General features: G+C 36.8%; 2 protein-coding genes across 3 annotated transcripts in view; one reads left to right on the forward strand and one right to left on the reverse strand.

Annotated features, from left to right (window-relative positions):
* LOC306897235 (chymotrypsinogen B-like) overlaps positions 1-26,005 on the forward strand; it is a 42,897-nt gene that overhangs the window by 13,089 nt on the left and 3,803 nt on the right. The window contains exon 3 of one of the 2 annotated variants that reach the window (XR_013786988.1): positions 1,213-1,351. The exons of the other annotated variant lie outside the window; for it this stretch is intronic. The gene's annotated coding sequence lies outside the window, so the exon portion shown is untranslated. Of the gene's footprint in view, positions 1-1,212; positions 1,352-26,005 lie in introns of those variants that run through there. 2 annotated transcript variants of the gene reach the window in all.
* Positions 3,342-7,533, reverse strand: LOC306897231 (chymotrypsinogen B-like). Its single transcript, XM_079461805.1, has 6 exons — positions 7,384-7,533; positions 7,266-7,286; positions 6,993-7,170; positions 6,648-6,913; positions 6,362-6,504; positions 3,342-6,243 (listed from the first exon to the last, which is right to left on the reverse strand). The coding sequence occupies exons 1-6, from the start codon at positions 7,436-7,438 to the stop codon at positions 5,908-5,910; spliced, it is 999 nt and encodes a 332-aa protein (XP_079317931.1). The 5' UTR covers positions 7,439-7,533; the 3' UTR covers positions 3,342-5,907.

A 26,005-nucleotide genomic window follows, 5' to 3' on the forward strand; every position in this document is an offset into this window, starting at 1 on the left:
TTGTTATTTTCGGTAGTTAATTATTATTGAATCAGTCAATTAAATAACCATGAATCTAGATGGATTGATGGCATTTTCTAAAGAAAGAAGGAAAACTTTTAAGCAGGCAATTTCTGTGTTTCTCTTCACTAAAAAGTGCTGTTTGTTTGTGTGAAGACGTGCACACAGGTGACTTTCTGTTGATCACCAATGTGAAAGAGGAGTGAAAGTGAAGTCGAATAACGTCAAGATTATGATTAACATACTTAAATTTTGAGCCCAATTTTCAGCAATTATTCTGTGAATTCTTATTAAATTAGAGCAACAGGTCTCCTGGTTAAAAACATGCACACATTGGGGTTTCTATCAACGTCTGTGTGGCAATATCTCCAGCGGCAGGACATTTGTTTGTTTCTTCTTCTTGCATTAGACTTTATCATTGGTTAGTAATATTGAAATGAATCTGTTTTTACATTTATATATAGACTTAAATCATACTTTACATTTAATTGTGTGATATATCATTGATATATATCATTATAAAATAATGCAATATGGGAGGAATGTTTAGCAAGACCAGTTTGGTGCTAAAAGAATATAATGCTATTAAATTTACTATACACAGATTGAAGAACAAGTTTGCGGTATGAAACTGGACTTTGGGACATTAGAATTCTACAATAGCAATAAGTAAAATATATATTTTTACAAATATTTACAACACAGTACAGTATACTATATACTATACTGTACTCAGTTTGGAGAGCCTTACGTAGCTTCCATCGGCTTTCAAATCCTCTCAGTTAATAAAGTTAAAGGCATGGTTAGCGATTTCTGAAAGCTGTTGTTGTTTGAATTTTCAACAACAAAACACGCTTTTCATGCAAAAAGAACATGCCCCAATGTTGATGAAATGTTTGTATGACCTCCAGCTTGTAAGTCGCTTTGGATAAAAGCATCTGCCAAATGAATAACTACAAATGTAATTAACTTCAATAAAACACAAGTAAAAGATGATAGCGTTGGTTATTTACCTTGGATTTGAGCAAGAGTGAACCTGCAAATGAATGGTAATATTATGTTTTTAAATGTAAAAATAGTCCTGATAAATAGTCTGTTTGCGAGCAGCAGGAAGCTCTGTAAGCGAACATACAGTAAGAACAAGTGTTGCTGGAGCTTATTGTGAAGCAGGAGTGGGTCGAGCTCGTGCTGAACTCAGTATATTTGAAGCAGAAGCCAAAGGTCCAAACGACTCTGCCGGTGCTGAAGCAAGTGTAGGTTCACCCGGAGCCGGTGCGATGGCTCGAGCTGAGGTTGGCAGCGCATCAGTCAAAGCCGGTCCGTTAGGTGTGAAGGTGGGGCTCGGAGTGGATACCGGGGGTATCTGCTGGTGCAGGTGGATTCAAGGCAAAAGTCCTGGAACTGGATTTTCAGTCGGTCTAAAAACTAGTATTTCTGTTCTGGGTTCAGAACTGTCATGTTCAGTCATGTAGACACACAGAAATGAATCTTCTTTGAATATTTGCATTGTAGTAGCGGACTGTGATGTACATTTAAAATCACGTCCTGAAAATGAATCTGTTTCTTTAATGCAAACCAAATTGTTATCAATGCCAGAAATAAATATGTATTCAGCATTAAAAAGACCATGTGTTAGTTCTGATCATTCTGACACACAAAGAAGGTTTTAGATAGCAAGCCACCATTAAATTAAGGTTAGTGTTGATCTGACAGTGTTAATTCAATTGAATGTGCGCTTATGCAATAACTTAAAGACACAACAAGAGGTCACTGTCTCTCCTCTTTTGATCCGATCTTGTCACATACAGGAAATAAGACAAGGATTCTGAATAATGGGACAACCAGGATGCAAATGAAGTTTGGCAGAGGATTTAATTTGTCATGTGATATTCATCTTCCACCTCAAAGAAATAAAAAAAAGTGAATGTGTGAACAGGGTTGCCAATTATTTTAGGCAAATTAATAGTGAAAAAAGAAAGAACCTTAATTATGTTATTCTACAGATAGCGTCAATGCTTCATCCTCCTTACCAAGCTTTTGTGCTCTTCCACCCAAAGCAAATGCTTTTCATGAAACCACAGCTAAATGCAAGTGTGTGAAACTGTCTATTCGTATATGTTTCTATAGATCTTTCTATAACTTTATAAAGTGCATCAGTAAGATGATTTATGAAGTGGGCATGTTTGGGAGGTCAAGCGTTACATCTGAGTATTAAAAACTAATATTATGGATAAACTAATTATACGGAGAGAAAAAAAGGAAATTTTGTTGTTGTTTTGAAAGTGCGGCATCTAGCGTCAAAATTTACATATTGTGGCTTTAAACGTCACCAGAGGGGAGAGAATCTCATGTCTTTACTGCATCATTTTCAGACAGACAAGCACTTTCATTTGGCCCTCTCTCTCACGGATGTGTTTGAATAATTTGTTATTCAGGAAAATTAACATTACTCTTTTTACTGAAAGTGTTTATGTTGTTAATGTATGTAGAATTGCATATAAACTGCCATTTTCGCAAATTTACAGTTCTTACAGTTTATAATTTTTTTTATAATTAAAAAAAAAAAATCTCATCATATTAAATACACTGTAAAAATGTTACGTAGATTTTACGGAAAAATACCGGCCGCAGTGGTTGCCAGTAAAATTCCGTAAGAAATACAGGAAAAGCACGTAAACAGCTTCAGGGCAAAAACTTCAAGCTGTGTATGAGTCTTTTACATTAAAAGCATTTCTTTATATAAAATGAAATCATGGACCTAATGCACACAAATGAAAACATTACATTTACTTTCTTTCTTTCTTTCTTTCTTTGCAATTCATCATTACAAAACACCAAAGATGATCAGCACTTCTGCTTCACAGACTGCAGCATAACATCCATGACTTCATGTTTTATTGATATTTAAAGTCTCTATTATTGTGATCAGTGTTTGCTTTAGTTGGGCTCTTTCGTTCTGGATGTCATTGTTATATTTCACTGCTGTCCTTCAAATTTGAATTGTTACCTGGATTTCTCCTTATTTTCTCTTAATGTTTACTGTGATGCTCAGGAAAATAACTAATTATATCAATTATAAATGTAAACTAGAAAATTCCTTCATTGTGAAGGATTCTGAATGTACCTGTTGTATTCTATCATATCTCTTTTGGTTTTATATACATGTCAGATTAGTCACAATTAAAGGTCACGTAATATATATTTAGTCACGTGACTGACATCAAGATCCAATGTGATTGGAAGTTTCCGGCGTATTTGATGTGAGGCATCAAAGGAACCATGATTTGATCTGTGATGTGTTTTGTGTTTATTCAGTAAAATAAACAATCACACGGTGTGTAGATTCATGACTGGGCACAAGAGGGCGCCTCTTGTTTTTTCTTTTGATTCAACTTTATTGTCATTACACATATACAGTATAGTTTAGGTCTAACCAGAAGTGCAATTAGCAAGCACGCCGGCTCCGTTTTATACCCGGATGTTCAGGGCGGGGACCGGCATGCAAATTTCATTCGCCAATTTCCATTGGCCTGTTCAGTCAGAGATAATAAGTTCTCAAGTCAAACCCCATTCTGTCGACACAACGTCTCGTTTCCTCCATCAGGGAACGGAGGTTACATACGTAACCGAGATGTTATAGAAGTTACAGTGCAATAGATGCGACATCAGGTTCAGCAAACTCATTTCTGGGTCCAATAACATTATGGAGTTGTATTGGCTCAGCAATGTAAAGAGGATCTCTTATATCTCTTATATATGACTTTCTACTTTTCTAAAAAACACATATTTTTCGGCCTTAAATCCACATTTTCCCATGCAGTGTATAAGAACAGATATTAGTCTGCCGACTCTGACGTCCCAAAAGCTACGGGGTGTTGTGCCGAGAGATGCACCCCTGCCAGATTATGCACCCCCTTCAATAACGCAGCTGGCCGATTGGTTTATAAAAAACATTTTTTTTAAATGGAATCATGTTATTTTGGGAAAAACTCTTAATTTATTATTAATAGTAATTCGCTGGTTGCGCAAGATAGTGCCGGTGTAATGCCGAGAAAGGCACCCCTGCTAGATTATGCACCCCATCCCCACCATGGTTAGGATTATGATTAGGTGTGGAGAGGAAGGGGGCACAATCTGACACGGGTGCCTTTCTTTTTTCTTGTTATCATGTTTTTATTGTTTTAGTAAGCTGTATTTTTTCTTAAATCAGAACAAAACAACTGCAGTTTGATTGATATGAATTGAAATGCAAACAAAAAAAACATGATTTTTCTAATAAAGGAATGGTCTCATTTTGGAACCAAACTCTTTAAATTCTCTCCACGTGCAGATAGATCACAATGGAACAACAGTGCCATCTGCAGGATAATTTACAAAAACACAATAAATATATTGTCATCGGGAGCACACGCATATATTTTAGTGTGCAAGAGTTTACAGTAGGTTTCTTATCATCATGGCATATTGCTAATGTTTCATCAGGTTGTGCACGCACGCAGATGTTTTACAAAGCTCATCGCTGTGCAAAGGTTGAATACTGCAAGTGTGTGAAGGAAATGTAACCCCTCTTACCATATTTAGAACATCAGGTTCCAAAGCAATTGTACTGACAGGTACGACCACCTTACTTGCGTATACATATATATGCGGTCTTAGTAAAGCCATACCACAAACTGACGTAGATTTGTGGAGGTGTGGGTACACGAGGCGTTTCAGGCAGGTCTGGGTGAGCATTCGCCTTTGGATAGAATGCATCTTTTGTTCCGACACTTAAATTTTTGCATTTTAACCTGTTTAATACATGCATGGGCAACTTATAACCAAAGACACAGAAAATGTGTACGGTATTCGCGCCATATGACCCCTTTAGTAAATGTATTATAGGGTTACGTGCTTTGCCACCAGGTGTCACTAATAATCTGAAGGGTGAGAGGAAAAAGTTAGAATAAAAGAAGTGATGAAGCGTTCAGCTGCTTCTTGGTCACAGTTGTGTTTTCTTTTATAACAGTACATGTAAAATACATCATCAGGCAAATGAAACACCAGCAACCCTTCTCCGGTTATCTGTACGGTTAAAAGCCAGAAACACCCCAACTTCAATATTGCGAATTGAGACATTGATTTTGTTTTACAAGTGGAAATTAGTGTAGTCTAAAAAATGTTGGGTTATTTTTAGTCCGTGTTTGGCTCAAAAAGGGCCAAAAGCTTATTAAATTAAGAGACCGTTTCAAAGGATCATTTCAGTTTTTCTGAATTGACTATTTATAGTTATCGGTTTATAGCTACAATTATCATTTTTTTTCGATTCTGTGAACCACAAGCAATGGTTCTGCAATGTCATGTCAAATGAATGTTTCACAACATGGCCAAACGCATTAACATAACCAACTGTTATTATAAGTTTTTACATCAGTACATGTTTTACATCTTGAACCAAATTAGAGGCATTTCAACATAGACTGATTGGTTAGAGATCTCAGTAAAGAAATACAGATCCTGAAGTTGAGGGAGTATCTCAAATGATCTGTTCTTAACCAAAGAGAAGATAAAAGATAGTGAAGAATTTCCCAAATCAAATGACGATATATTGTGAAACTTTGTACTTAATTATAAAAATGTCATTTTTATGTCGATAAAAGAGTATTTACAATTTACATTCAAATTTATTTGGCAAATGCTTTTATCCAAAGCAACACATATTTTAGTTTTTTTTTAAGAAAAATTGAAATTGGCTCCCAGTTTCTGCCCGCATTAGGACGGTAACAGAAAAATCCCTCTTTTACCTAAACTCCCTGCTGCAGTCGACATCTCCTCCTTCCATCACAACAAGGCACCAAATCCCTTGCAAAAACCTTTACTCGTTCAGTTCCTCTGTGGTGAAATTAACCGCCACAACTAAACACTCCTTTAAAAACATGGACAAAAGATGAGAGAGATGATGGTGAATGTGAGGTAAAAGGGAAACAAGTGAAGATCAGGTGAGCTTCCACTGAAGATATCAGGAACATCAGGAACATCAGGTATATAAGGAATATAAGGAATAGAGCTAGTATGAGTGTTATTATAATAGGGGAATGGAGTATTTCCAGGTTGGTTGATGACTATCTGAGTGTTGATCCAGTCTTGATATTTAGACACTCTGGTGAACACACTTGGTAAATCGCGGGCACACTCCACAGATATAATTCCAGACTGAATCCACCTGGAGTTCTGTTTAGTGACCAGTGACCCTCCAATATCACCCTGCAATGACAAACAGATTCCACTTATAACAACTGTTCTACAGTAACATTGAATCTGTGTTTGTATTTAATCCTCATTTAGATCTGAGATTATAAAAGATGAAGGATTGATAACTCACATAACATGCGCCTTTCCCTCCATCTGACAGTCCAGCACACATCATGTTGTCTGTGATTTTGAGATTATTATTGTAGGCAATACGACAATTATAGTTGCTGACGATTGGAATCTCTGCTTCTTGTAATGTGTCTGACAATTGATCTAGAGTAAAAACATGTATAGCATAACAAAGAGAGACAATATCATTCAGTACAAGCGTCATATAACACTGTTTGAAATATTGTAATTGTTGTAACAGCTGTACACTTCTGGATACGTGACATTTTGAGACAATGTTCACTTACTTGAACTAGTGTAACCCCATCCTGTGATCCAACTTAGAAGTCCTTCATTAAATTCACTACCAGCAGCAGCCAGACAGACTGGTTTAATATAAGCAGTGAAGTCCACAGAAGAAGAGAGCTGGACCAGTGCTATGTCATTCTCATGAGTAAAGCGGGTAAAGTTAGGATGTGTGATGACACGACTCACTGTTCTATTCACCTCATGTGTGTTTGGGCCAAACCGCTTCAGACGTCCCAAATAGATTATAATGTCTGAATTGCCTAAACTATAAATACAGTCAGTTTTAATCCACGTGCTGTGTGATGATTTGACACTTAAATTAAATTTTGCTTGTAATCACTTACATATTTATTGAAGACGAGCAGTCAGCTGAAGTCAAAACCCAGTCTTTATTGATGAGACTCCCACCACAGAGAAATTGAATATACCTGATAGTGTAAATGCCCACTTGCCAGGGCCAAAACCCTTCAGTCGCATCCACTCCACCAATAATCCTGGTGTTAAGTGAAGCTCGACCGCACACTGATGAGAGAAAAGAATATGAGAAAAGCTTTGAATAAAGTGAAGAAAACTGTGTAGAATATCTTGAGTGTTGACGGTCACATGGAGTTACGCACCATCTTGCTGACCAAAAGATCCTATAGTAGAAGAAAACAAATTCAAAATAAAGTTAATGTTTCAAGACAGTGTGATTGACGGTGGATTATTCAGATCATTCAGTTAGCGTTTGCCTACCTGTTAGATATAGAAGTACAGTCAGAGCAACACACAAGACTGTGTTAGACCTCATTCTGATGTTTTCACTGATGACTGATGACTTGATCTACAGCACCGCAGGCTTTTTAAAGAGGGATTCTGACTCCTCCCCCTTTCTGATTTCAACCTTTTCATTGGTTTTGAGACCAGAGATGATTGAAATATTTTGTGTCAAATCAAAAACTTCTGTCTTCAAACTTAGATCTGATGTTACTCACTTTATAATAAACAAGTTTCGTTTGTAAAGCCCACATCATTGTAGTATTCTACTGTATCTTGTTCAGCATATCTCTGCTAAGTATTTTAATAAGCTTTATTGATTGCTGCTTATTTCAAATGTCTCACTTATAGTATAACGAGACACGTCCCACTATAGATAATGTGTATTAAATGAATGTTGTTCAGTAATAACAGCTTTTTGTGATCAGTGACTGTAGAGGCTTTTATTGGAAAATCCATCTATGTACATGTGCAGTGGCCATCTGGAGAACTGTGAGTTAAGATATAAAGAAATTATAATATAATTTTCCTTTCCCACATGTAATAGTTGCAGTAATAGCGATCGTCAATGTCAAAAGGTCGATCAATCAAACAGAGTTTACTTTATTCTAAAAAGGCAAAACTTTATTGGTGAGGGTCAGAAGAAGCGGGCCAAGCCCTTATCCCCAGATTCAGGTCTGCTGAGTAGAGCCAGGGATTGAGAAATGCGAGTTGATTTAAACCACAGAAATCGCAGCGACCAACATGCGGCAGGACCTGGTTCTGTGGTCCAGCTTCAGTAGGAAAGTCCTCATAGTTGAGTTGACTGGACCTTGGGAAGAGGCCATTAATGAAGCATTTGAAAGAAAGAATCTCTGGTTTGCCAACAAGTCAGTGGAGGCTGAAGATCGTGGAAGTGGGCTGCAGGGGCTTTGTTTCCAATTTCTCTACAAGTCTGTTAAGAAAGTGGGGATCAGATCAAGCCAAACGAACTCGCCACTGTCGCTGAGACCGCATTGACGGAGCCAATGGGGCCAGAACAGCCTTAGCCAACAGGGTGGTGTGTATGGTTGTGACGAGGTTATGGTGATGTGTTGTAATGTTGTGCCGCAATGGAAAGAATTTTAGTTATTTCTGTGTGAAGTGACAAGCACGACTGATTTTAGTAATGATGTTTAGTTATGAATGGAATGCTTGAGAACCTTTAAACATAGTTGCTGCCTTCGCCCCAAGCGTTTGAGCGATCCTGTTGAGGTTATTTAAAGACATTGGGACCGATGTGAACAAAATATGTTTTATATAACAATCCATGTAGCCTATTAAATGCTTTCAACATAGTTTTACATACAGTATTGTCTCATACACTCTCTTTACTATAACATTATTAGAAATAATATCAATAATATATAAAAGTAAACTACAAGTATAAAAGTTTTACATCTGACATTCTTTTATTACTTTTATATATGACTTCTTTTTGATTATTGCATATCCCCCCATACATTTTTTTGAGCCAAGTTGTCCCAATGACTGTTTAAATAGTATACTCACACTGACTACTATTTAACTTGAACTTGAGATATACTTATATTTTGGTGGCATAGTGGGTAAATTATAAATATGTTATGCACTATGCAGATATTATCTGCACACATCAGCATTGATCTAGTCAAACTTTTCAAGGGAAACTCTTGTTTCTGATCCCACTAACACTAACCACTAAATAAATGACATAACTGGTTGTCATTTGGCAGCAGGCAACATAAATGTTATGAGAATGTTCTATAAAGGTTCCCGATAAGTTCAGAGAAAGTCCTGAATGTCTGTCAAGGTCCACCAAATAAGGTCCACACACCCTTTAAAAAAGTCCACATCATGACCATCTGGAACATTCTGGGAATGTATTCGACGCCATCAGGGATCAGGTGATCTGTATAATCTCATTAAAAAGCCTTATTTTTATAATCAAATTGTGTTAAACTTTCAGTAACAGTTAATAAATGAACGCTTTTAAACACATCACACCTTGTTTTAATGAATATAAAGGAAATATGTTGACACAAGTGTTTTTATGAAAATCATGTTTGACGTGTTTGACAGCAAGATTTCGTGACAATCACCCGGGGCTGACACTCACAGACCTGCTAAACTGGCTTTCTTTCGTTCTGTTTTTAATGTTTACAAAGATCATATCACAGATATTTGCTGAGTCAAAAAAGCAGCTGTTTCTGTAACAAACAGAGCCGCATCACATCTTAGTCTTTTGTTCTGACAGATGAACTATTCAGACAATTCCCTGTTTCTGGTCTGACTTTCATATATTTTTTGAGACCATTGATGATTGAAACATTTATCCAAACCACAGATTTCCTTTAGAACTTTACATGACAGACATCATGAATGCATTATAACACAAGTTCCACCTGTAAAGCCCACATTGCCGGGATAGTTGTGAGAGTAAGTGTTTCTGTATTCAAATCAAATATCCCTAACTGGATTAGTGCATGTAAGGTTAAGAAAACATACGTCCAGCTGGTTGCTGGATGGACAATATAGGACACAAATGGTTGATTTGAAATTCTAAATTTCATCGTGTAAATTAGCGATTACAGCATTTTTCTTTTCTCTTGTTTTCTGACATTAATGTTTCGTGGGTCTCCACTAAACTGAAGAGTGAGTCTGTGCTTAAGTCAAGATCAGGCAGTGAGGTACTGATGTCATGCTGCATGTTGCTTTGTTTAAAAGGGACTTTTTGTTTTTTAATGATGAATTGCAAAGAAATAAAGTAAGTAAATGTAATGTTTTCACTTTTATGCATTAGGGCCAATTTTTTTCATTTTATGTAAAGAAATGCTTTTAATGTAAAAGACTCAAATGCATTAAGTTCATACACAGCTTGAAGGTTTTGCCCTGAAGTTTTAAACTGCAAAGCCATTTACGTTCTTTTCCTGTATTATTATTTACGGAATTTTACTGGCAACCACAGCTGCCGGTATTTTTCCATAAAAACTACAGAACATTTTTCACAATGTTGCAGAACAATGTGTTTTGTGATTATTTTGGACATATCACAATCTTTAGAGCGAGCATTAATAATTTGCAGTTTGATTTGTGATTTAAGACGACAGGAAAGACAATCGGGCTCTGCAATTCTGGGCAGTGGTGCTGTTGTGTGGCTGGAGGAGGAGTTACAGATGTGCTTTCATTTTTATTATGGTGTGCATGTGTATTACATTGATGTTGGGACATATGATAATAAACAAAAGATAATTTTCCAGTTGTAATCTGACTGCTGGGTGTTGTGAAATTCTGTCTTCAGCTCTTCTTCAGTCTTCAGGTTCTCGTCTGAGAGACTTTTGATGTGAGTAACAATGATCTTCAGGATTCAGATCTCCGATGATCTCGAGAACACAAACTGTCATCTAGAGTTCAAGAGATGATTCAGTTTGGTTAATAAAAGAACAACATTTGAACCTTGCAGATTATGTCTTTTTCATGGAAGGCCTTGCATTTCACAAGACCGCATCATCGCTGTCAGACTGATACATTGTCTCTCAATTTTTCCCGATTTGATTTTGTTATATATATCACTAATATCACCTGTGAGTTTTGAAAATATTTTACAAATAATACGTTTTGAAAATAGCTGTTAAAACACTGTTAATTACTGAAAACGCAGCGTTTTTTTCCATTTCCTGTAAAGTGGCAGTTTTGGAGATACAAGTTTCAACCCGACAGCGACAATATCAAAGCAGCTCTCCTCAATTCCCACAGTGGTAAACATGGTCCTGTCCCAACTTCTTTGCAAATTTGGTTGTATCTATTGTATTATTGAATGTGCACTGTGAAAAATGTATGAACTTAATGCATTTGAGTGTTCTATATTAAGAGCATTTCTTTCTATAAAATGAAAACTTGGACCTATTGCTTAAAAGTGAATACATAAAATTTACTTACTTTATTTCTTTTCAATTAAAAATATATTTATAAACATGCAGCATTACATTAGCACCTCATTGCCTGATCTTGACTTAAACACAGACTCACTCTTCAGCATAGTGGTGACACACAAAACATTTAATTTCAGAATAACATCCATGACTTGATGTTTTATAGTTGTTTAAAGTCTCCATTAATGTGATCAGAGTTTGCTTTAGTTCGCCTCTTTCATCCTTCTTCAGATGAACAGTATTTTTCTTTTAGCTGCTCTGACAGTGTGTTAAAACACAATTATTGTAGTGAACAAACAGAAGGAAATTTGTAAACATTCTTTACCAAACGTGCATCTGATGTTGATTTGTTTCTTATAGGATTGTCATAGGAGAATTACAGCTCTACACCAAATCTAAAAAAAAAAACAATTCAAAATTTATAATTTTTCCTCAAGAATCTGTTTATGAATCTCAACAGTGGTGACCAACAAAGGAACCGCTTACTGCCGCAATGCATGTTGGGAGTCATGGATGAGTTTTGTACTTTGATGGTATCCAGAATGCATTGCGTTAATCTTAAAAGATTTTCTCTTGGTTTGGTTTTCATTCTTGAGATGAACAATTTTATTCTTGATGTCCTCTAAATCAATTTTTTAAGTAAAAGTTTTGTTAAAGCAATAATATAATTATATATACAAACCTAAATGAGGACAACAAAATACCTTTATATCAGCACCTGGGGCCTGTACCATGAATGTAGCTGAACAAACTCAGGGTTACAGGATTAGACCAAAACCAAACCAACGTGATCAAGCTTTGTTGGTACCATGAAGCAGCTTGTGGAGTTTCTTTGTCAACTCAAGCTTTGATCCTGAAGCTAAGATTAGTTTGAGCGCGCGTGCACGTGAACGAGTGACGTCAGCATGACTAAACCAATCGCATTATAAATTAATAAAGCGATTTCCACAATATGAACACAAAGTTGAATTTCAGCCATGGAGTGATATGTTTCTGCTGTCTACGCAAGAGAGATGTGTTTCAGAAACACTGCTGATTGCGTTAATGTTAAATTAAACGACTATAGTACACACATTTACTGTAGTGCTGTAGGCAAACAGGATCCGCGGGGTCCTCGGTGGAACTACAAGGGGTCCGTTTCCTTGCGGGCAACTTTTTTTATGTAAGGCATGCGTACAGAAATATTACAACAAAGTTCATTGAAGCTCCTGCATATTGCAATTTTAACCCTCGTGCGGACAAAAAACATCCATTCAGGCAGCAGAAGCAGTTAACCTTACATCTGCTTCATCATTTCCCTTCCGAGTACACATGAGAGGAGTCGCGTGTAAATAAAGTTCATTCTCATATATTTCTGAACTTATGTACAAATTTGTTAAAGCTGTAAACGGCTATTTTGACAGGCAAATGACACCACAGCGCTTCTGCATTGTAAATCTGACATCTTACATGTTTAAAATCAATGAAACATGCACCGTGTACTGATGGTTCATGTCAAACAAGTTGCCCAAAAAATAACGCGGACTGGTTGCATGTTGGTCTCCTTTTAGTCTGATATGATGCTCTGCAGAAAAAAAACGAGTTTATTTTTTTGCAGAAAGACAACGGAGCTCAGAATTATAAAATAGCGGTGTGTTCTGCAACACAGAGAAGCGGAAGAAAATATAAGAATTACACTTAATAAAACGGCTGCTTTACAACAGAATACATAAGCCTTTGCATTTAATAAACTTTGCGCCATTAACCAGGGTCAGTCTTTTCATTGAAGCCTTAATAAAAACTACTGTTGAGGACAAAGAAAAATGTTCTTACTGTGTGTTCACATAGAGCGCGAATGAGGCGTCAAAAACGCGCTATTCGCGAGTAGTTTGACGCTTGAACATTTTGTGTTTACTCGCTTCATTCGCGTCATTCGCGTCATTCGCTTCATTCGCGTCATTCGCGCTATTCGCGTCATTCGCGAGTGAAATTCGCTTCACGAAAATGTTTTTACAATTTACCGGATTCTCCGACCTCCTCACTCACTTTCTTCCAAGCAAGATCCTTTTTATTCCTATTTTTATGAACACGTATCATATAGCTCCGGGTGTCCACACACTGAGATGAGCGTGTCCTCCATTTTTTATTTCTGCCTCTGCTCGCTACGTCGTCTACGTCACTACTCAAGCAGGCTCCTGATTGGTTAACGCGGCGCGAATTTCCGCCAAAGTTCAGATTTTTCAACTCGCGCGATTCGCGCAATTCGCGTCATTCGCGTCATTCGCTTCATTCGCGTCATTCGCGTCATTCGCGCAATTCGCGTCATTCGCGCCGCCTCATTCGCGCTATTCGCGCCGCAAGCGCGTCTATCGCGTCTTTACATTGACTTAACATGTAAATCACTCGCGCTTGACGCCTCATTCGCGCTCGGTGTGAACACACAGTTATACAGTGAAACTGAAAGTGTTCCTAGATGTTCTGCACCACAGACAAGAATGTAAAAAATCCAATGCAAATACATGTGATACAATAAAAGTGGAATATAAGTAAGTTTATTGAATTTCATATGAGTGTAAGGGAAAGCCAGCAAATCTGTAAAATCAGATTTTACCTTTATAGTTGTAGTGATAGTCATTACGGTAATCATTGCACGTTATGTACTGCCCGCTTAAGACGGGGACTACGGTAGTAGTACGGGGTTCATCCGTAATGCCATGGCCTGTGAAATGTTAATAAAGACGACTACGAGTTAACACAGACGTGCGTGTGTATGGTCCTTATTCCTACGAGTGCCATCCTAACATTACAATAGTAACCAATATTTTATTTTATATTTTTATTTTATTAAACAGTATAAAAAATAACTAGACATTCTAACACGCACTGTGAATCAGTTACGTCACCTATATGTTTCTTTGCTCACAGCTGATTGGTCAAACTTCAGTCTGAGATCTTGAATCTAGAACATAGCCTGCCCCGGAGCAGGTTAGCCGTGCAGCGTAAGATACCATGGCGACGAACACCGATTAAAGCCGAGCTACTCTCATGGTACCTAAAACCCAGGGTTGGCACAAACTAAACCGAAACATAGCTGGCTAGCCACCTAAACCAGCGTCATGGTACAGGCCCCTGAACTCTTAAACATGTTATGACACACATCAAAAATTTGATTGACATAAAAATTGTTGAACTTTTCTTCACAACTGTTTTGGTGTAAATAAAACTAGGAGAAGACTTTCCATAAATGCAAAGAGTCAAGAAATGTTTGGCTTCAAGGTTTTGGGCTTATGAAAAGTTTAATAGACATCAGTGTCTGTCTGACTAATGAATGTAATTTTATGAATAGATTGGTGTGCAAAGAGTGACATTAGAGTCTTCACGTAGACTCAGTTAAGCAAGAGTCTTGTGATAAAAATGATAATAGGACATTATAGCCATAAAAACTAATCACAGTACTTGGATACTTGAGTACATTTGAAGGCAAATACTTTTGTACTTTTACTCAAGTGAAAGTTTAAAGGCAGCACTTCTACTTTTACTTGAGTAATATTTTACCTTGGGTGTCTCTCCTTTTACTCAAGTACATGGTTTGTGTTCTTCGTCCACCACTGATTTTCGCTAAGTAATCAGACATTTCTCCAACTTTAATTCTTGAAATCAGACTGTTGGTTATGTAAGTATCTAGCTCATCTTCATTCCTGATAAGAGACAGGTGTATTTCTCCTCTCTCATTCTTTTCACTCAGAGAAGGCACTTTAAAATGAAAGACTCGTTCTTCTTTTCAACAATTTCAAAAAAATCACGTAAGGCCACGGGTGTTGGGTCAAGTTAGATTCGGTAGTTTCTTCCATGATTTGACTTATAAAGACATTGGCAGTGAAAATGTGATGCTGTTGCACTGAATCTGATGTGATGTTGAATCGCATGTTTGTGCTAAGTAGATATGTTACCACGTCGACAACAGGGGCAAAAGAAGTTCAAAACAAAGCGTGTGATGTACTGTGATCGGTGACTCATTTTACCAGTTACGTTTTTATTGACTCATAATAAAAAGGAACGACTGATTTTGAAAATATTTGACTTTGAATCCCAAAATTGAAATACTTGATTAAAGTACAGATACACAAAAAAACTACTTAAGTACAGTAACGAATTACATTTACTTCATTACTGTCCACCACTGTATCAGCACCATGAATAGCAGACGAACACAAACATTGTTTACAAATGTACATATTAAAGTAAGGATTTAACATAATTAAGAGCGAATGATGGGCGTTTGCTCAAAGGGTGTGAAGTATCACAGAGGTTTAACTACTCAGGAGGGTTTATGGGTAAGTGAAGACTGTAGACTACTGTTGTTCTGCTGTCTGTGTTTGCATCAGAATAACGTTCAAATCTATCACAAGCATTAAACTGCAGAAAACAAAACATGAGAAGTGTGTCACAATTCAAGCAAACAGGTGAATGTACGCATGGATTTGATTTTAAGTTTATTATTAGTAGTATTTGATATGTCATTCTGTCATTACACGTTTACAGCAAGACTTCATGAAACATGTTGTTAAAACAGTATGATGAGGAAAACTCACCTCAACTGTGTTTATTAAGCTCACGTCTGACCCTTCAGAAAATACACAAACATATAAAACAAACATTATTAGACAGATTAACCGAATGATGAAGGCATATTACCACATCTGCCACCCTCATGCACATTTACTGAAGGCCAGTAGAAGGAGATAAAGCTCTTTGGTCCCCAGGGATAAAATGATTTCAATGAAGTCAATGGGCACAATTGTTTGGGTGAACCATTTGTTTAAAGGGAATCATGTAGAGGGTGATTTTCTGTGTTCAGTAGGAAAACAGTCTTATACTGAAGCATCAGAAAACCGTAGAATTAAAATGAAAACATGAACAGACTGAATTACCTCGAGTCAGTCGATTGGCCAGAAAAAGCACGGAAACTCCAGCCAGCAGCAAAAATAAAATCCCAGAAATAATCATTTTAAAAACACCTGGAAATAAGAGAATCTGTTTTGTAGCAAATTGCATAAGACGCACATGCATGCAAACAGACATTTAATACACTGACATTATTCAGGATAATGGATCCTTGCGTTATTTACTGTATGTGACAAGATCGGATCTAAAGACGGGAGACAGTGATCTCTTGTTGTGTCTTTAATTTATTGCTAGCATAACACTGTCAGATCAACACTAACCTTAATTTAATGGTGGCTTGCTATCTAAACCCACCTTTGTGTGTCAGAATGATCAGAATTAACACATGGTCTTTTTAATGCTGAATACATATTTATTTCTGGCATTGATAACAATTTGGTTTGCATTAAAGAAACAGATTCATTTTCAGGACGTGATTTCATATGTACATCGCTGTCCACTACTACAATGTAAATATTCAAAGAAGATTCATTTCTGTGTGTCTACATGACTGAACATGACAGTTCTGAACCCAGAACAGAAATACTAGTTCTTGGCCCGACTGAAAATCCAGTTCCAGGACTTTTGCCTCGAATCCACCTGCACCAACAGATACCCCCATATCCACCCCAAGCCCCAACTTCACACCTAACGGACCGGCTTTGACTGATGCGCTTGCAACCTCAGCGCGAGCCATCGCACTGACTCCGAGTGAACCTACACTTGCTTCAGCACCGGCAGAGGCGTTTGGACCTTTGGCTTCTGCTTCAAATACACTGAGTTCAGTACGAGCTCGACCCACTCCTGCTTCACAATAAGCTCCAGCTTTGGGGCTGACCCCGGTTTGTTTTCAGGAGGGTCTGCATGTGTTCCACATCGAGCGTATGTGTCTTCTGTGTATTGTTTCCTGGTCTGTCAGCTCTGTCGATGACGCCAATGAAATCCAGCAATTGATATTAGCTGGTGCTTGTGCATTGTTGGCTTTCTGAGCACTTCTTTTTTCACTTTCCATGTTTCTTTCTTGAACAATTTGTTGTTGAAGTCACTAGAAACTTTTAAATCTATTGGGCGTCGTTCTCCTCGTAGCTGTTTGGTGTAAATTATGTCAGATTCTTCATCTGCAAAAAATAGAAAGTGGAAAACAAAGAACACATGAACACAAGCTTGATGTTTTCATCCCTTTCAATTCATTTACATTTTATCAGTCAGTCTTTCTGTCTGTTTTTCCTTTTTACTTGTTTGTCTTTAGGCCTGTAACCACATAGACTTTCAGACCACAAACTGTGTGTCCACAAACTTACACCCCAGCTAACAAACATTTGTTATAAGATTGTTTCTCAGAGGTTTATAGGTTTATATAATGAAAACATTGATAATGTCCAGTTTTTTATGTTTTAAGAACGTTCCCAGCTAACTAAAGTCACCATCATGGTGTTCAGTGTCTGAGTTGGGCTCTCTTGACATTCAAATTATCCTTTTGAGTGGGTAATTTTAGTAAAATTATTAGATTTTTAGTAATAATACTATATAATGCACCTGCACCTGCACCAGCAGCAGCTTTTACTCCATCTCAACAGTTTTCCACTTAATCAAAAGCGTCCCATTGACCTGCATCAACAGCAGCAGATACTTTTATTTTGGAGGAAGACTATGATGAACAGAAGTCAGTATTTTAAATAACATGTATTTAGTTCTCTCAATGCAACTTCACACCGATGTTCAAACATATATGTTGCTGTTTGTCGGATCAGAGTGAAATAACATTGACAAATAAACAATTTTTACAATGATTCAATAGGTTTGCCCTTCAAGAATTCTATTGTAATTTCATTTTATACATCAAGCGGTTCGTGTAATCTGTACTTACTGTTGTTCTCTGGGGTAAGAAAGTCTGGATGTAATGTGGCCCTGTACTCACTCATTTCTGATTTCAACAAGTTGACTCTGTAACACATGTAGCAGAATGTCAAACGATGATAAACAAAAAACCTCACATTGGTGACAATTAAAAAAACTTCATGCAGCAATGCATGCTGGGTTACATCATTGGTTTGGGACGATTGTGTGAGTGAACTTAATTCAGTCCAACCAGCAGAGGCGGACAGAGTACAAAGCTTCATTATTTGAGTAAAAGTACAGATACCACTTGCTAAATTTTACTCAAGTACAAGTAAAAGTTCTACAGTCAGATGTCTACTTAAGTAAAAGTACTGAAGTACTTGTTATTAAAAGTACTTGAGTATCAAGAGTACATTTTCTAAGTATTGCAGTACTACTGCCACAGTGCATAGATTTATGTACAGAAACGTCCTACATGGAGTTATGAAAAATGTTAATGTTAATACCTTGGAGAATGTAAAAGACATTGAAATAAAATCAAGTCATTTTAAACTTTTTACCATGTTGCTTTATTTAACATTTCTCACTTGCCCACAAGGCACAATGGTAACGCTCTATATTCCGTTCACGGTTTCAAATGTTGTCAAGTCAAAAATAGATTTTTAAACATCTTATATTGAACATTTTATATGAAGCTATTGGCTATGCTTACCCTCACCTTTATTCGTTATTCACATAAAAATACCCCAAATCACACAAAAATAACACATAAAACACTTCAATCGTGCATTTATTAGCTTCTTGTTTCGGTGAAGAAATGTCACTTTCGCTTTGTAGAATGAGGAAGTGAACACATGACGTGTCATGCTGAAGAGGTCACGTTGAACCACTTGAGATGATTGACAGCTGTACTGCAAATGATAGAGCTCTGAGGTCAAATCTGACGCAAATCAGGAAGAGGAGACCCACATCTCGCTCCATCTGAGCCCTTCAGATCGCATATTCAGTGGAAAATGAATAGAAATGTTATTCTGTATGACTAAATATTTTACCAACATGTGATAATTCATCATTATTTCTCCAAATATGCGCACCATTGTACTAATAGCCCTGGCGGATTCTGTATATTTTATGTATTTGAACACAAATAAACCGGAGATGTTTTATGAGTGATGATTTCTATTAAAAATAACAAACGTTACAGATGAATTATTTTGCACTCCTGGTATAAATTAAGAAATTAATGTCACTGCAAACCACTTTAATTATAAACAGTGGTCAAATATCGAAGCTGGAGTCAGTTCAACAAACACAATTTTAAACCTGTCTAGGCCAGATGAACTGTTAATTGTAAAGAAATGTAAGCAAGTTTATTTCAATGTACGTATCTTGACATGCTTCCGCAAGCTGGAGGATTAAATTTTGTAGGCGGTGATGAAGTTCTGTTTGGTTAACACAGCAAACACCTGAAGCGAAAACTATCATTAACTTGTTCAGACAATTGAAATAGTCTGGCGAGGTGGGGCCACGGGTTGGCACATTCCTGTGATGGACCTGTTGCGTCTTCATCCATTGTTTCGTCTCTTATCTAAATCTGGCCATGGAGTTGACTTTGGCGGAAAGCTGAAGGTGATTGCTGATAGGCTGTCCCAATCAGTGGCGCCTTTACAATCCAATCACGTTTGAGAGGGATACAACAAATTGAGAGTTTCCGAGATTTCCGCGATCTTTTTTTAGAAGTAACAGGTACTTATGGTTATGGATAGAAATGTAGCGGAGTAAAGAGTACAATATTTGCCTCTCAAATGTACTTGAGTAAAGTCATGAGTACTCCCCAAAAATGATACTCAAGTAAAGTTAAAGTTATGAATCAGAAGCGCTGTAGCAGGACAAGTAACAGGTTTGTCTTCACGCTCTCCTTCGGCTGACCACTGTAATGATGTTGTGGAGAGTAGATGAACCCAAAAGCAGAAATTCAAGTTTTACATAGATACCAAACTTGAGCGAGTGATTCTCAAAGAGCGGCAGCAGCGAGTGATCTCTGTTGGTGTGTTTCCAGACATTTTTGTTAGCGATTTTGCTGCGTCACTAACACAAAGTTATGATATATTTCCGGTAAAATTTACAAAATATCTTGTAACAACATGATCTTAACTTAACATCCTAATGAAACAGCAACTGAAATATTATTTTATTTATATGACCATTGTTGATAAACTCACATTGTAGTATCACACAATTTCCCCACATTACAACGCAACACAAAAGTTTCTATTTGATTGACATTAGAATAAACTATTATCCCATTGGACCATATCTTGCTTTACTCCAACTAATGCATTTGACGACATCGTTGACCGAAGGAAACGGAAGAGATCTCAACTAAATCAAACACTGATCACAGTAATGATGGATTTCAGCAGACGCAAAAGTGATCAACATTTCAACAAATGAACATTGGGGGATGAGGTGAGGGCTGCCGTGTATGGTCTGTGCTAAGGGGTCAACGTTTTGCCAGTGAGCAACTTCCCGGGAGCCCTGCGCTGAGAGCCTGCTTGCCTGCAGGGTTGTGACTGGTTTTGTGGTCCAGGGACACGTGTGTCTTTAATTTTATATATCTCTACTTATCACATTTTCGTGTGACATTGTTCAAGGCCTTGGTGTTCAAGCTGTTTAAAAAGCTGTTAATGTGGACCGGCGCTGAAACCTATAGATAATGGAGAAATTAGTAATTTGCAATTTTCAATTTGTATGTGTAACTGGGCTTTGCATTTTTTTCCTTTGGAAGTGTAGAGTATTTTTTCACAGTTTGAACATGATGTGTTGAGATATCTAGTTTAAAAAACTAATGCAGACAATTATTGACAGCTTTGAGAAACGGAAGAGCATCGGCATCGGCCAAATTCTCTTGCAGTATCGTATTAGGCATAACAACAGAAATCTGATGTTATCTCAGACGGGCATGTCACTTAACCTGCTTTCTGAAATACCCCAGGTGCTTTTCTCTCAAGTTTTCTTCAGGAAATGTCAATTATTGAAGGTTTCATTTACATTCATTCCTTTAGCAGATGAATGCGGTACGGTCAACCTACACAGTAAATTCCAATGGCTCACATATTACTATTGTAAACTTTACTTAATATCACTTCCTAGTAGTTTGTATTTGTACGGATAATAGTTTGAATAAAACACTAACTTGAAAAAATAAAGTAGAAATATTAAAACGATATGTTGAATCAGTCAAGTTATCTTACCACATTAAATGTGATCAGTTCGAAACACGATTTGACTAAGACCCCCCAAATCTAAACGCAAGTAAGGTGAACTGGCCAATCATAGCACACCTCGCTTTTCAGAGCGATGAGCTTTGTAAAATATCAGCGTGTTTCAGAGAGGCGGAGCAAAGAGGAGATACAAACATGCCCGGTATGTGCAAAATACAGCGTTTTTAAACCTTAAATCGTGTTTACATGTTATTGTTTACATCTAAAGTAAACAATAACATTCTTTTGAGCCGCGTCAAATGACCCCTTTAATAAAGAAAGGTTAGTGATAGTTGTCAGCTTTCTAGTCATTGTGTTGTAGTCTTGCTACATTTGCTGTTTTATGTAGATTATTTTATCTCTTCCTATTTGTTTGTAGTTTTGGCATTCTTTTACTTTTTCCCGACCCAAAAGGGAAATAAAAAAATTGTCACACAATCTATTTTACAAAATTGTAAGACATGAAAAAACTTGTTTATTATTAGTCTGTACTGTAAAAAAAAGTCATTTAAATTTTGTATGTGTGTCATAACATGTTTAAGAGTTCAGGTGCTGATATAAAGGTATTTTGTTGTCCTCATTTAGGTTTGTATATAGAATTATATTATTGCTTTAAAAACAAAACGTTTACATAAAAAATTGATTTAGAGGACATCAAGTATAAAATTGTTCATCTCAACAATGAAAACCAAACCAAAAGAAATTCTCTTAAGATAAATGCAATGCATTCTGGATACCATCAAAGTACAAAACTCATCCATGACTCCCAACATGCATTGCGGCAGTAAGCGGTTCATTTGTTGGTCACCACTGTTGAGATTCATAAACAGATTCTTGAGGACAAATAAAGATATTAGGATTGCTTTTTTTTAGATTTGATGTAGAGCTGTAGTTCTTCTATGACAATCCTATAAGAAACAAATCAACATCAGATGCACGTTTGGTAAAGAATGTTTACAAATTTCCTTCTGTTTGTTCACTACAATAATTGTGTTTTAACACACTGTCAGAGCAGCTAAAAGAAAAATGCTGTTTAGCTGAAGAAGGATGAAAGAGGCGAACTAAAGCAAACTCTGATCACATTAATGGAGACTTTAAACAACAATAAAACATCAAGTCATGGATGTTATTCTGAAATTAAATGTTTTGTGTGTCACCACTATGCTGAAGAGTGAGTCTGTGTTTAAGTCAAGATCAGGCAATGAGGTGCTAATGTAATGCTGCATGTTTATAAATATATTTTTAATTGAAAAGAAATAAAGTAAGTAAATTTTATGTATTCACTTTTAAGCAATAGGTCCAAGTTTTCATTTTATAGAAAGAAATGCTCTTAATATAGAACACTCAAATGCATTAAGTTCATACATTTTTCACAGTGTACATTCAATAATACAATAGATACAACCAAATTTGCAAAGAAGTTGGGACAGGACCATGTTTACCACTGTGGGAATTGAGGAGAGCTGCTTTGATATTGTCGCTGTCGGGTTGAAACTTGTATCTCCAAAACTGCCACTTTACAGGAAATGGAAAAAAACGCTACGTTTTCAGTAATTAACAGTGTTTTAATAGCTATTTTCAAAACGTATTATTTGTAAAATATTTTCAAAACTCACAGGTGATATTAGTGATATATATAACAAAATCAAATCGGGAAAAATTGAGAGACAATGTATCAGTCTGACAGCGATGATGTGGTCTTGTGAAATGCAAGGCCTTCCATGAAAAAGACATAATCTGCAAGGTTCAAATGTTGTTCTTTTATTAACCAAACTGAATCATCTCTTGAACTCTAGATGACAGTTTGTGTTCTCGAGATCATCGGAGATCTGAATCCTGAAGATCATTGTTACTCACATCAAAAGTCTCTCAGACGAGAACCTGAAGACTGAAGAAGAGCTGAAGACAGAATTTCACAACACCCAGCAGTCAGATTACAACTGGAAAATTATCTTTTGTTTATTATCATATGTCCCAACATCAATGTAATACACATGCACACCATAATAAAAATGAAAGCACATCTGTAACTCCTCCTCCAGCCACACAACAGCACCACTGCCCAGAATTGCAGAGCCCGATTGTCTTTCCTGTCGTCTTAAATCACAAATCAAACTGCAAATTATTAATGCTCGCTCTAAAGATTGTGATATGTCCAAAATATTCACAAAACACATTGTTCTGCAACATTGTGAAAAATGTTCTGTAGTTTTTATGGAAAAATATCAGCAGCTGTGGTTGCCAGTAAAATTCAGTAAATAATAATACAGGAAAAGAACGTAAATGGCTTTGCAGTTTAAAACTTCAGGGCAAAACCTTCAAGCTGTGTATGAACTTAATGCATTTGAGTCTTTTACATTAAAAGCATTTCTTTACATAAAATGAAAAAAATTAGCCCTAATGCATAAAAGTGAAAACATTACATTTACTTACTTTATTTCTTTGCAATTCATCATTAAAAAACAAAAAGTCCCTTTTAAACAAAGCAACATGCAGCATGACATCAGTACCTCACTGCCTGATCTTGACTTAAGCACAGACTCACTCTTCAGTTTAGTGGAGACCCACGAAACATTAATGTCAGAAAACAAGAGAAAAGAAAAATTCTGTGATCGCTAATTTACACGATGAAATTTAGAATTTCAAATCAACCATTTGTGTCCTATATTGTCCATCCAGCAACCAGCTGGGCGTATGTTTTCTTAACCTTACATGCACTAATCCAGTTAGGGATATTTGATTTGAATACAGAAACACTTACTCTCACAACTATCCCGGCAATGTGGGCTTTACAGGTGGAACTTGTGTTATAATGCATTCATGATGTCTGTCATGTAAAGTTCTAAAGGAACGCTGTGGTTTGGATAAATGTTTCAATCATCAATGGTCTCAAAAAATATATGAAAGTCAGACCAGAAACAGGGAATTGTCTGAATAGTTCATCTGTCAGAACAAAAGACTAAGATGTGATGCGGCTCTGTTTGTTACAGAAACAGCTGCTTTTTTGACTCAGCAAATATCTGTGATATGATCTTTGTAAACATTAAAAACAGAACGAAAGAAAGCCAGTTTAGCAGGTCTGTGAGTGTCAGCCCCGGGTGATTGTCACGAAATCTTGCTGTCAAACACGTCAAACATGATTTTCATAAAAACACTTGTGTCAACATATTTCCTTTATATTCATTAAAACAAGGTGTGATGTGTTTAAAAGCGTTCATTTATTAACTGTTACTGAAAGTTTAACACAATTTGATTATAAAAATAAGGCTTTTTAATGAGATTATACAGATCACCTGATCCCTGCTGGCGTCGAATACATTCCCAGAATGTTCCAGATGGTCATGATGTGGACTTTTTTAAAGGGTGTGTGGACCTTATTTGGTGGACCTTGACAGACATTCAGGACTTTCTCTGAACTTATCGGGAACCTTTATAGAACATTCTCATAACATTTATGTTGCCTGCTGCCAAATGACAACCAGTTATGTCATTTATTTAGTGGTTAGTGTTAGTGGGATCAGAAACAAGAGTTTCCCTTGAAAAGTTTGACTAGATCAATGCTGATGTGTGCAGATAATATCTGCATAGTGCATAACATATTTATAATTTACCCACTATGCCACCAAAATATAAGTATATCTTAAGTTCAAGTTAAATAGTAGTCAGTGTAAGTATACTATTTAAACAGTCATTGGGACAACTTGGCTCAAAAAAATGTATGGGGGGAAATGCAATAATCAAAAAGAAGTCATATATAAAAGTAATAAAAGAATGTCAGATGTAAAACTTTTATACTTGTAGTTTACTTTTATATATTATTGATATTATTTCTAATAATGTTATAGTAAAGAGAGTGTATAAGACAATACTGTATGTAAAACTATGTTGAAAGCATTTAATAGGCTACATGGATTGTTATATAAAACATATTTTGTTCACATCGGTCCCAATGTCTTTAAATAACCTCAACAGGATCGCTCAAACGCTTGGGGCGAAGGCAGCAACTATGTTTAAAGGTTCTCAAGCATTCCATTCATAACTAAACATCATTACTAAAATCAGTCGTGCTTGTCACTTCACACAGAAATAACTAAAATTCTTTCCATTGCGGCACAACATTACAACACATCAACATAACCTCGTCACAACCATACACACCACCCTGTTGGCTAAGGCTGTTCTGGCCCCATTGGCTCCGTCAATGCGGTCTCAGCGACAGTGGCGAGTTCGTTTGGCTTGATCTGATCCCCACTTTCTTAACAGACTTGTAGAGGAATTGGAAACAAAGCCCCTGCAGCCCACTTTCAAGATCTTCAGCCTCCGCTGACTTGTTGGCAAACCAGAGATTCTTTCTTTCAAATGCTTTATTAATGGCCTCTTCCCAAGGTCCAGTCAACTCAACTATGAGGACTTTCCTACTGGAGCTGGACTACAGAACCAGGTCCTGCCGCATGTTGGTCACTGCGATTTCCAAGGGGATAGAAAGTCTGTGGTTTAAATCAACTCGCATTTCTCAATCCCTGGCTCTACTCAGCAGACCTGAATCTGGGGATAAGGGCTTGGCCCGCTTCTTCTGACCCTCACCAATAAAGTTTTGCCTTTTTAGAATAAAGTAAACTCTGTTTGATTGATCGACCTTTTGACATT

The sequence above is a fragment of the Barbatula barbatula genome (assembly GCF_947034865.1).
Source record: "Barbatula barbatula genome assembly, chromosome: 8".
NCBI lineage: Eukaryota > Metazoa > Chordata > Actinopteri > Cypriniformes > Nemacheilidae > Barbatula > Barbatula barbatula.

Coding starts and splice junctions, on each gene's coding strand:
- LOC306897231 (XM_079461805.1), bottom strand. CDS start 7,438: ATGAGGTCTAACACAGTCTTGTGTGTTGCTCTGACTGTACTTCTATAT. Junction 7,287..7,383: donor TGTACTTCTATATCTAACAG/GTAGGCAAACGC, acceptor CTTCTACTATAG/GATCTTTTGGTCAGCAAGAT. Junction 6,914..6,992: donor TGCTCGTCTTCAATAAATAT/GTAAGTGATTAC, acceptor CTGTATTTATAG/TTTAGGCAATTCAGACATTA.